General features: G+C 42.1%; 1 protein-coding gene across 6 annotated transcripts in view; it reads right to left on the bottom strand.

The window, feature by feature from the left end:
- Positions 1-12,926, bottom strand: part of LOC115400499 (von Willebrand factor A domain-containing protein 5A-like) — a 225,938-nt gene that overhangs the window by 164,461 nt on the left and 48,551 nt on the right. The window contains exons 19-22 of one of the 6 annotated variants that reach the window (XM_030108411.1): positions 11,098-11,127; positions 10,518-10,684; positions 10,224-10,347; positions 8,644-10,121 (exon numbers count right to left, since the gene is read on the bottom strand). The exons of the other annotated variants lie outside the window; for them this stretch is intronic. Of the exons in view, the coding sequence (XP_029964271.1) occupies positions 10,042-10,121; positions 10,224-10,347; positions 10,518-10,684; positions 11,098-11,127 (401 nt within the window). The 3' untranslated portion in view covers positions 8,644-10,041. Of the gene's footprint in view, positions 1-8,643; positions 10,122-10,223; positions 10,348-10,517; positions 10,685-11,097; positions 11,128-12,926 lie in introns of those variants that run through there. 6 annotated transcript variants of the gene reach the window in all.

Below are 12,926 nucleotides of genomic sequence, written 5' to 3'. Positions count from 1 at the left end.
CTCAACAAAACTCAAACTGTGGCACAAATGACAAACAGAAGAACAATAGTCTGCATGTTTTTTTCATGCTTTTCCAGATGCCACACCTCACAGACGTATGTTCATGCATTGACTTTTTCTGGAATTTTGTGTAACTTCGGCGTGCACTGTCATCCTTCATGGCTCTTTATCTCTTGTGAATCACCAAAGTTTCAGTGCTAAACAGTTAATGGTCACAACTCACTGGTGTTTTTTTTGCATGCAGTGTGTGTCATGTGTCACACATGAACCTTACATTTCAGAGACATTACATTCATTGACACACAAACACGCACACACACACACACACCCATGCACATAATGCACGCACACAACTCTGAAAAAGTTGGGGATGTTCGTCTTTTATGTAAAATTTATGGAAAAAGTTCATGCCACAGTGATATATTTAAATTTCTTTGACAGATGTCAATAAGATGGTCACTGACACCCTCCTTGAGGAGAAAAAGCCACAAAAGATCACTGCTGAAGAAGCTGGTTGTTAACAGAGTGCTGTGTCCAAACATATTATCAGAAAGTTGAGTGAGGATGTAAATTAAGAAGAAAATGTATTCAGAAAAGAAGTCCCAGCAGAAGGAACAACAGCAGCTTTTACAGGTTTGTCAAGCAAAACTCATCCAAGAAGCTGGAGAAGCTTCACAAGGACTGGACTGAGGCTGGAGTGAGAGGCTCAAGAGTCGCTACAAAAAGATGAGTCCCAGACAAGAACTACAGATGTTACAGTCCTCGTGTCAGACCTTCAGATCAACGCCACACATGCACCTTACTGCCCACACAATGTAAAACACAACCTGATCTCACAGAAATGCGTGAAATGAGCACGCATTGTTAGAACCAGAGGGTCCCAGATTTCGTGCTCATTTCACGCAAAGTGCTGAAATTGCGTGCTGTCACCACGCAAACAGTCTCCACTAAAAGTCAATTAGAATCCATGGCGTGGTGGAGACATGCATTCTCAGCTTCAACGACGTGTCTGTGTGTGTGTGTGTGTGTGTGTGTGTGTGTGTGTGTGTGTGTGTGTGTGTGTGTGTGTGTGTGTGTGTGTGTGTGTGTGAGAGAGAGAGAGAGAGAGTGAGAGAGTGACAAACACGCGGAAGGTGAACATTTTCACTTCAGACTCATCTCAACTGTTTCATGTCTAACCTACCATGGTGCTGTAAACGGTGAGAATTGTGTTTGTATTTAAATGTTTCTGGTTGTGACTGTGTTTCTCCGTCAGTCCCTCTGAAGAGCATTGAGGTGGAGCTGGAGGTGAGGGACCATGTGGCTACAGTGGTCTCCACTCTGAACTACCAGAACAAAGAGGACAAACCCATCGAGGCGGTTTTTGTCTTCCCTCTGCCTGGAGATGCCGCTGTCTGTCATTTCAGTGCCAAGATGGGACAGAAGGAGATTGTGGCTGAGGTGAAGGAGAAACAGGAGGTGAGCAGAGCAGGTCCAGACTGACTGAGGACAACATCCAGCAGTGGGAGTGAATGTGGCTCACATGTGTCTCTTGTCCTGCAGGCTCGTGAGGAGTATGATGATGCTTTGAGCTCCGGTCAGCAGGCTTTCCTGCTGGAGGAGAGTGATCAGAGTCCAGATGTTTTCTCAATGAGTGTGGGCTGTCTGCCTCCAGGAGAGAGCGCCTCCATCAGGCTGGAGTACGTCACTGAGCTGGCAATGCAGGCTGATGAGGGGCTGAGGTTTTGTCTGCCTGCTGTGCTCAACCCTCGATACACACCTCAGGGTAGGAAGAGGAGCGAGAAGCTGATGCACACAAAAGAACAAATGACTTCCTGACAAAAAACAAAGCATTGCTGTAAATGTATTCTTTTTTCATTGATTGACAGTCGTGTTATGCAGCAGTTTTATCTGAAGCTGTTCTCTTCTCAAATCTCCATATTCAAACAGAATTCTTCTCATTTCCAGTTGTTTCTCGTGTTGTTTTCAGGTAGTGAAGCTCCAGCCATCCAGGTGAACTCTGTTCAAGCCTCTCTGGTTCCTTACAGTCTGTCTTTTTCTGCTCGAGTGTCCTCTCCTCGCCCCATCTCTAAAGTGGAGTCCAGCTGTTCCCTGGATCCTCTCCAGTTCCTGAACACAGACCAAACCCAGGCCACGGTAGGTGGAGTGCTGATGTGTCCACTGTGTGTGTTGATCCTCTTCGGTGAAAAGAAGTCATCATATCATTATTCATCATCATATATTTGTACCCTGCAGGTGAAGCTGGGTGCAGGACACAAGTTTGACAGAGATGTTGAAGTGCTGATATATTACAAAGATGCCCACCAGCCCACTGCTGTGGTGGAAGCAGGACAGGCCTCTGCAAAACCTGGTGAGTGCAAATGTTTGTAGTTAGCATGGGAAGAAAGATTGTTGTGTCTTCATCCTCCAAGCAACAAAGTGATTGTTGTTGACTTTTCTGTGCTGTGTTTCAGGCACACTGATGGGTGATCCAGTGGTGATGGTGAGCCTGTTCCCTGAGTTTCCTCAGTCTGTCATGTCTTCAGTGGCTTCCTGTGGAGAGTTTGTGTTCCTCATGGATCGATCTGGAAGTATGGACTTCCCAATGAACAACAAAGACAGAAGTCAGACTCGCATCAGCAGTGCAAGGGTATTTATTATTTGCTCTTGGTGTCATTAACTCTTTCATTGTCTGTCTACACAGTGATGTTGACATTGTTTAAATCTTTCTTGTAGGAAACGCTGCTGCTGCTGTTGAAGAGTCTACCAATGGGCTGCTATTTCAACATCTACAGTTTTGGATCCAGCTATGAGCACATCTTCCCGTGAATACATCCTCATTTATGTTTTCAAAGTGTGTGTTTGGTTTGAAGTAGATTCATGAACACATGACTTGTGCATGTGTCTGTGTGATTGCAGTAAAAGTGTGGAGTACAGTCAGCAGACCATGGAGGAGGCCCTGAAGATAGTTGGGACGATGGAGGCAGATCTGGGAGGAACAGAAATTCTGGAGCCTCTCAAGCATATTTATGAGCAGCCCTGCATTCCCAGTCAGCCCAGACAAGTAAAACACACACACACACACACACACACACACACACACACACACACACACACACACACACACACACACACAAACACAAAGTTGTGTAGTTTGTAGGTTTTACTTCCAGATAAATCACCTCAAAAAACATTGTTCTCCTAAACCTTCACCATGACCCCAGACTGAACTTTCGTCTCACTGTCAAACAATTTTTGCCTTCAAATTACAATGAGCAACAGATTTATTCCACCACATTTCAGTTCAGGGCACCCCATGAGATCTAATTAATCTCTCTGTGCTTTTATTAGTCACTGTTGAGTCTTATGCATAATAATGTCAAAAAGTATAACTGGCGCAGCACCATGTGACGCCAAATTGGTGATTTCAGAGATCGGCTGTGCCCAGATGGGTATGGCCGTGCATCAGAGGGAGGTGTTGACAGATTCAGCCCACCAACTGAAACTCCTTCTTTTCTCAGTTCGTTTTTTTAATTGAACTACAACTGTACATTAATTATGGTAATTAATTGATTGATTGATCGATTAATCGATTGATTGATTATTAAATTAATTAATTAACGAGAAGGACCAAGTTCCATATTAACCCAGGTGGGGCAGCAATCGTCAAATTTGTTATTAATCCAGTATAAACATTTGTGGATATTACAAGATGACAAATATTGCAGGAAATTTGGCAGTGCCAGGCCGCCAAGGGCTTTGGAGAGCTGCAGTACTGATCTACGAATGAAAGAGGTTTCATTGCCCCATATGAAAGAACCTATCAATTGATCGAGTGATAAACGGACTTCTTTAAAAGGGTGCGAGTGTGTGAAAAATATGTTAAAACAACCATTCTAATCAAGTTCATTCTGCGTAGTGAAGATAATTGAAGGTTAACCCACCTGTCAAAATTTAGTTTACATCTTTTTAGAAAGGAAGAGAAACTTTTTTGAGAAATTTGGATCAAACACATTGATATTAAACACCCTTAAATTGTTCAAACCAACCAAGGAGTATTTGAAGGGAAAAAAAACACCTGGGGAATATTTTGAGCTGAGGAGTTTGGAAGAAGCCTCACGCCAGTGGTAGCGACTACCATTCCTCCCCCACCCACCCCCCCCCCCCCCCCACCCCCCCCCGTGACAGAAGTAGCGAGACCAGACAAGTTCCAGCGGCACAGAGAAATGAAATATAAATACAACTGAAATGTCCAACCATGCACAGAAAAATGTCATTTAATTTACATTTAAATTTAGGACAGATATAATTCAGTGACAGATATAAACTACCAGACATAATTAAATAAATAACAGATATACACTAACATATATAAATTAAATATACATTTAAATATACATTTAAGACAGACACCTGTGTACAATATAATAGTAACATATATAAAATGAATATATTTTAAATATACTTTGAAGACAGTCACATATGTGCAATTTAATAATAATAATAGATATAAATTTAACATAAACTCACCGGCCACTTTATTAGGTACACCTTGCTGGTACCAGGTTGGACCCGCTTTTGCCTTCAGAGCTGCCTTAATCCTTCGTGGCATAGATTCAACAAGGTACTGGAAACATTACTCAGAGAGTTTGGTCCATATTTGACCTGATTGCATCATGCAGTTGCTGTAGATTTGTTGGCTACACATCCATGATGCGAATCTCCCGTTCCACCACATCCCAAAGGTGCTCTATTGGATGGAGATCTGGTGACTGTGGAAGAAATTTGAGTACAGTGAGCTCATTGTCATGTTCAAGAAACCAGTCTGAGATGATTGAAGCTTTATGACATGGCACGTTATCCTGCTGGAAGTAGCCGTCACAAGATGGATACACTGTGGTCATAAAGGGATGGACATGGTCTGAGGCAGGCTGTGGCGTTGCAACAATGCTCAATTGGTACCAAGGGGCCCAAAGAGTGCCAGGAAAATCTCCCCCACACCATTACACCACCACCAGCAGTCTGAGTTGTTGATACAAGGCAGGATGGATTCATGCTTTCATGTTGTCTAAATGCATTGAGTTGCTGCCATGTGATTGGCTGATTTGAAATTTGCGTTAACGAGCAGTTGGACACAGATGTGCCTAATAAAGTGGCTGGTGAGTGTAGTTTACAAATACATTTAAGACAGACAAAGAAATATGTGAGAAACACAAAAGATATATACAAATTTAAATTCAAAAAACTTTATTTGTCCCCAAGGGGCAATTCAAAAGGCACGCAGAGCAGTCAGTGCAACATGGCATAATAAAATATATGCACAGAAATAAAAAAATAAATTTAAGTGACAAATAGCTTAGTAGCCTACTACTAGTACCATACTAGTGCAAATATAAAAATGCAGTCGGTAATCTAAACGGAATCGATACAATAAGGCAGAGAGGTAGGTACAGTAATATGTCAGTGCAGATATAATATCTCCGAACCAAACTGACCAGACCTGAACCGTACGGAAACTGTGGAAACGAGGCATAAGATTTCAGAGTGCAAAGTGGCAGGGATCAAGAGGTCCATGTTAAGTTCCATGTTAAAAGTCTGTTTGGGGGTGGGGGGTTATGAGTTGAGGAGTTAGACTGCCTTAAGTATGAAGGTAGGCCTTCTTCTCTGTGTGCTGCATGCGGGGCAGCGAAGTCATCTACCAGAAGGGAGCCACCCGAATGCAGAGAAGAGAGCATGTGAGGGGTCACTGATGATCCGGTCAGCCAGTCTTTATTTTAAATGTTCATATACAGCAGACAGCGTTCTGAGAGGCAGTCCTATGATTTTAGATCAGACAGTGACAGTCCTCTGCAGGCGGTTTCTGTTCTGGAGGCTGATGGAGTAGAACCAGCAGGTGATGGAGAAGGTGATGGTGCTCTCTATGAAGGAGTAATAGAATGTTCGGAGAATGTTCTTACTTACTCCAAAAGAGTTGAACTTCCTCTGGAGATACTGTCTCTGGTGACATTTCCTGATAATCTCCTCTGTGTTCGAGGAGAATTTCAGCTGTCTGTCAAAGATGGTGCCCAGATATTTGTATTCCTCCACCAGCTCAACAGGCAGTCCATGGATGGTGGTGGTGATAGCTGTAGCCAGCGCCATCTGCCTGTTGGAGAAGGTCACTACCATCTCCTTGGTTTTTTTGATGTTCAGCTCCATACAAGAATCGTCACACCAGTACACGAACTCCTGGAGGACTGAGCTGTGGGACTGAGAAGGTCCTGTCAGCAGAGACAGGAGAACCGTTGTTGTCTGCAAATTTGACCAGGTGGAAATTTGGCTGTGTGGATCTGCAGTCATCCGTGTAGAGGATGAAGAGATACGGAGAGAGGACACAGCCTTGGGGAGAACCAGGTGTGAATTACATCAGAGAAGGTGTTGTTGACCTGCACCCTCTGTGACCTTTGGGTTAAAAAAATCAAGTATCCACAGGATGAGCTGATCATCCAGGTGGAAGAAGGAGGAGAGTTTGTGAGCCAGGATGTGCGGCTGGAGGGTGTTGAATGCCAAGGAAAAGTCAGCAAACAGGAGTCTTGCTGAAATGTTCGGGTGTTCCAGGTGACAGTGTAGAGTGTCCAGAATGAATATTTTAGCGTCATCAACACCTCTGCGCGGACGATATTGAAATTGGAGAGGGTCAATCTGTGAGTTAGTTACTCCGATGACATATTGTTTCATGATACTCTCCATTGCCTTCATCACAAGGGAGGTGAGGGCCACAGATCTGAAGTCATTGAGTACTTTGGTTGTACGCTTCTTGGGGATGGGGATGACTGTGGAATGCTTCCACAACTGAGGAACTGTCCAGGGAATTTTGGAAGAGTGTCTGAAACACACCTCCCTGCTATTCTGCACAGTGTTAGAGTACACGGCCACTGATGTTGTCCAGGCCGGGGGAGCTGGTCTCTCTGGTCCTCCTCAGGGCTCTGGTCACCTCCTCTCTGTTGAAAGTGATTGTCCAGTCAGTGGGATGAAGTGTGGACCTGATCTCTTCCAGCTGTGCGGTGTTGTCTCTTTCGAACCTGGTGTAAGAAGAGTTGAGGTCAGAAGGTTGGGGGGGGGGGGGGGGGGGGGGGCGCTAAGCCATCGATTTTGCAGCAGGCTGTGACAGTTGTTGTTATTTAACCACGTCTCCATAAAAGCCAGAATCGAGGTCGTCCTGTACTCATGCAGGTGGTTGATGTTAGCTTGTAGCTCGTCCAGCTTGTTATGGGAGCGAGCGCACGATGGCTAGGATAATGGAGGGGAGTGGCCGGTGTTTCTATGTCTCCCACTTTAATCTGGCTCTTACTCCACTTTTTTTCTTGCCTCTTCTGGTTACCTTGTACTTGTGGTGAGAAGAGTGGCAGAGTATTTCCTCAGGAACTGAGTCTGTGATGGTGGCGGGTAGCGGGTTGTGTCCAAGCTGCAGTACAAGATCCCTGGAGTCGATGATTCGCTGGATGTCAGGGAAATTAAACCCATTCGTGAGGACAAAGTCCCACAGGAGGAGGAGGAGCAGTAGAAGTGGTGCCCAGAGAAGAAATCAAGGCCTCTGACAGGTGGGGGGCAAGCAACTCTCAAAAAATGACTTGTTATTAGTTCTCTGCAGGACTGGGATTGGGGACGCAGAAAAGAACTTTAAAAAATCAACGGTAAACCCAGCAGGGTGGAGTGGCATGATTGCTTCATGCACTTCCATGATGGAAACTGGCCTGCCCAAATCACGACTCTCATCCTCATTAAGTTTCGGGAAGACAACATCATCAAGAGGGTTATCTCCATCCCAGACATCTGAGGGGTATTGTGAGGAGTGAAGATCAGAGTAAAATTGACAAAATATCTTATTAATGTCAACTAGGATCTGAGGTAACTTCCCCAAGTGTGGATTTGATCTTAGGGATCAATCTGGTTAATGCTTCCCCAACGTGCCTGATGAGCAAGCAGCTCATCTGATCTCCAGTCTCAAAAAAATGTTTAGAAACGAATAGCTGTTTTTGTGTATTGTTTGTAGATAATTAATCAAATTTTGATAGAAGCAGTGGGCATTGTTTACAAAGAACATGGGAAGGGGTTGACGTGTACAAAAGATCAATTCTGGTTGGTTCCTTCGTAATCGCTTCCAACTCAGCCTTTTCTGCCCTCCTGAGAGTTGAGACAGATTTTATTTGCCCACGTATGAAAAATCCTTAAAGGATTCCCATAAAATATATTGAGAACCGTGTGGCATCTGGAAAAGCATGAAAAAAACATGCAGAGTATTGTTCTTCTGTTTGTCATTTGTGCCACAGCTTGAGTTTTGTTGAGCTTTCTCATCTCAGTTGCTGCCCTGCTGAGTTTATCTTTTAACTTTGATCCCTGCTGTGAGCTCCCAGCCATGTCTTCACTGTTCTGTCAGTGGAAACTTCACAGTGATTTAAACAGTGAAGCTTTATTTTTCACCGGAATCACCAAAGTCAAAAAAAGACTTTATAGGTGCAAAAATGACTCAAACAATTTTTCATGAAATTGTTTTGTTAAAATAATTTTTATCCAGTCAAATTTGACAGTATTTATTGGAAAAAAAAAACTTGAGAAAAAGGCACAAATGGAAAAAGAGAGAGGAACCCCCCCCCCCCCTCCCCCATCCCCCCAAACAAACAGGGGTAGGACAAATCACGGTAATATGCACGCGTAGTAAGAGGTCGGGCCAAATCCAGGGCCAAAAAAGAATAGACAAATATATTTATCTATTGTTTTTATATATTATATATCAGCTTTTCCAGCACCTTCTGACACAGTCACTGAATCCCAGATGATTCTCAGAGTTTTGAACTTTAAACCTTCTTTGTTTACTGAAAAAGGAAAATATTCATGTCTGTAGAAAGTCTGTGTTGCTCCCAGCTGACAATTGGATTCCTCCCCACAACCTGTCTGTCCTTCCTCTTTTCCTGCTCATCACCTCAGAACAACCAGAACAGTAGGAAGAAAGGTTTCTGCCTTTTAAAGGGAGTTCTTCCTTTTCACAGTCTCTTCTGCTTCTTCCAACCCAGGAAATGAGCATTGAAATAAACGTGTTGTATTTGGTGCTATATAAATAAATTCAATTGTTTCTGCCTTCATTGATGAGGTTTAGACTTTTAGTTTCTGGTCATTTACTTGTGGAAACCTCATTTTATTTCAAAAACAAGTGTGACTTGTGAGATAAACTTTCTACATCCCAGATAAAACAAAGAGCTCCTCAGCTTGTGACACTGTGGTCATGAATGCAGTTTACATGGAGAAATGGACGTAAACAGCTTTTAGTTTGGTTTGTTTCTTTCGTTTAAAACAACACAAAACAAAAAATATGAAAATATATCAATGCCATCAGTTTAGACACAAAACAAACGAAAGAAAAGGAGCAGAAAGAAGAACAATCTTATTATATCTGCCCCTTTACATACAAATTATTTGAATTGATACAAATTAACAATACTCAAAAATTCATCAAATTTTTCACCCGCAACAACTTAGTTTTCATTTTCATATTTATCCAATGTGGAATTTTTTATATGTTTCTTAAATGTCATAATTGTTTTGCACTCTTTGATTTCCTGTTTCAGAGCATTCCATAAGTTCACTCCTTTTTCTGCAGCCCAGAGAAAATACATGAAGCCAAAGACACGAAATCTATTTAAAGATCCAAGTTTCATTTGATTAGAAGAAAAATTGTTTATGCTAAAAAGAGCAAGTTTTGACCAATGAGTATTTGTTTTGAAAGTCAAGAGCCTTTTTAAAGGCCAACTAGTGCACATCAACATGTTACTATTGCACTTTATTCCAACTAACACGATTGCACTTTGTTCACAAAATCTGTATTTATCTTATAAAACACTGTCAAACACTGTCATTTTAACGGCTTTACAGTGTTAAATTTGTTGATTTTTGACAATAACAGACACAGAACAACAAGAAATTTAAATTTTCCTCTTAAAAAAACTTTCCACAAAAACAGAGCTAAAGAAAAGAACATTTAAGAAGTGACTCTGTCATCAATGAAGAAGTGAAGACTGTAATGAATCCTCAGAGTCCCAGAGCATCTTTCTGCACACTGCAACCCAGAAGAGCATTTCCAGCATCCACACAATCTGTCACGTTTGGAGCTGAAAGAAAAGCACACGAGAAAAGCAACAGTGGATTCAGACAATCAGCTTTTTCAACCAGTACTCACTGTTCAAAATCCAGACTCATCAATGTGGTCGTACCGTTCTGAGCTTGAAGCCACAACACAGCCTTTCCAGCCAGAATCTGCCACTCGTCCTTTGCATCGGTTTGAAACTCCTGAAGCCAGATTAGAGCCAGAATGGTGGCCCACACTTCACTGCTCACCTAGTTCACCAAAACAATGAAAAATATGAGAGAGTTCAATTGTTCTGATTAATTTATCTTCCGCGTATCCAGATGACATCCATCCTTCTACCATCCATCTTCACTGCTGTATTGATCAGTGACTTGCAGACTGAAGCCTGTTACTGTTACTGTCTCTATCAATGACTCACCAGTTCAGGTTTGGACTTTTCCACCTCTTCGCTCGTCTTTCCCAGTGCAGCAGCCAGAGCTGAATCCAGCATCCAGAAACCTGAAGCTTTCTGGAGGGAGACCAGCTGCAGCAGAGGGTCGGAGGGCGGCTGCTTCACTTCAGGTTGAGTCCAGTCTGCAGCACCAGCTGAGTCAGAGGAAAACAACTTGTGAAGCCAGTGGTAAAATGGAAAATAAAACATCCTGCTGTTCCTCCCACAGTCCTCTGAGTGCCTCCCTCTCTCCCTCTGACCCTGCCTGCTTCTTTGACCACATTCCGATATACGCCCGTCTGCCTGCCTGGAGGTTCAATAAACTCTTTCAAACACACTATTGGAGTTCTGGTCTGCATTTCAGTCCTCGCCTTCATGACACCCAATTCCTTCACTCATTCAGTTAAGAGTCAGAATTGATCCAGTAAACATGACTTCCTTTTGCATCATTGTTTTAGGTTTGAAACATTTCCTCAATCTACAATTTTAAAAAAGGAAACATGAGTTGTTTTGTTGAGAGTCTGATTTCAGTAAAGTTTGTTGGACTGCAGTTAAACTTTGTACTTACATGATTTTTTTTTCAGACCATACTTCTTGCCTGTAAAACAACAGAATGAGTGCACGAGGATGAGCCACTCCAACCGAACACATCATGGTTTAAGATGAATTACACATTAGAGCCCAAAATGTAGTAATGACCCTAAAAGTAACAGCTGCCCAAACCGTTACAAAAAAATCATAATAAAACTTAAAATTTAATAACTGGTCGATAATGCTCCAAAATTGCTGAGCCCGAAATGCAATTAAAAAAGTTCTAAAATCTAAATTGTAATTGCTGGTCAATTATGTAACAAGATGTTGAGCCCAAAATATAGAATCTTTCAACCCAAAACGTAACAGCTTGTTACATCTCAGGTTCATTATTACATCTTAGGCCGGGCAAAATATTTTTCTCCTTATAGTGTAATAATTTTATGACGTCAAGAGTGAGTTAATGATTTGTGGATTCAAGGATTTATTGCTTCAATGTACAGTGTAGTGGTATACAAAGGCTCCTGCCCTCAAGCCTCCCCTCCATCATTATGATTTCCAGAGGCCTCATAATTCAAGTTTCAGGTCTGTATCTACCGTACAGTGGAGGTCAAATGAGAGAGAGAAAAAAAAAACAACAACTGAGTTATAAGGTCACAACAGGGTTCAGTGAACCTTTTGGAGCTCCATTTAAAGAAGTATCTGATTCTGACACTCATCTTTTTCATAGACAAACAGCATGAAGAAGAACAATAAGCCCTTGACAAAAAAACTTTTTATGAACACCACACTATAGAAGGTTCATATACATGTCTATATATGGTAATCTACACAAATACAATTAAAGCTCGGGTTGGCGATCTTGGAAAACTAGCATGTATTCGAATGTAGCATCTCCCCAAAGCTCCGCCCAGCTCCCACCCCATTGGAGGAGCTCCTGCTGTTACGGGGGAACTACGCACTGGACGCGGAAGCGCCGCGAACGGAGTTTCTGATCGCCTCCCATGTTAACCTATCTGACTGCCCACACACAACGCACAGGGGGCGGGCGCATCCGATTGGTTTCTTAAGAGCGGTCCACACCTTACTGGTGGTCGGAGTTTTTACTGTCCTGTGGCCGCTACAGTTGTCAGATTTTTTCCGCACCTTTTTCCGTCCACATAATGTATCGGCTTCTCCCAGGCGGCAAGGAGCATTTCCCTCAGTATGACTAAAAGTGCTTTTGCACAACATCGCCTACTCTAGCGTTAAAATAAATAGTTTTAAAAAGTTATTATCTAAATGTGGTTGTAATTTATTTAAATACTTGCTTACTCAAAAAAGAAAAAAGTAATTAGTTACCAGTTACTCATGAATTCTGTAAATTGTAATGACACTACAAGTTACTGCATTTGAAAAGTAATTTTATGACCTATTACTGTACTTTCCGTTTCTTAATTCACTTTAGATATGGTTCATTAATGTTTGTAAAAGGTAAATATGACTGACTCAGTGTGGCCAGAGCAACAGACACGACACAGAACAGATGTTCTGACTCTTACAATTAAAAAAATTTTTGCAACTCAGGTAAAAATATCAATCTCTGGATGTTCTGGCATTGCTTGTGTGTGATATCCAGGCTGTTCCAGAGTTTAACTCCACCTACAGACACACAACAACTTTTACGAGTGAATGGTTCAAATATTGGGTATCATGAAATTTGCCTGTCAAACCTCAATTTGAGTTGTTACCTGTATTATGAAGAACTTCTGAATATTATTTGGTAGTAATTTTTTGAATGCTTTGAAAAGAATTATCGATGTATGATATTTTACCAGATCATTGAGTTCTAATAGTTTGGATTGAATAAACAGATTATGTGCACAC

Source organism: Salarias fasciatus, chromosome 14 (genome assembly GCF_902148845.1).
Source record: "Salarias fasciatus chromosome 14, fSalaFa1.1, whole genome shotgun sequence".
Taxonomy (NCBI): domain Eukaryota; kingdom Metazoa; phylum Chordata; class Actinopteri; order Blenniiformes; family Blenniidae; genus Salarias; species Salarias fasciatus.
This window is presented reverse-complemented; position numbering and strand designations above follow the sequence as displayed.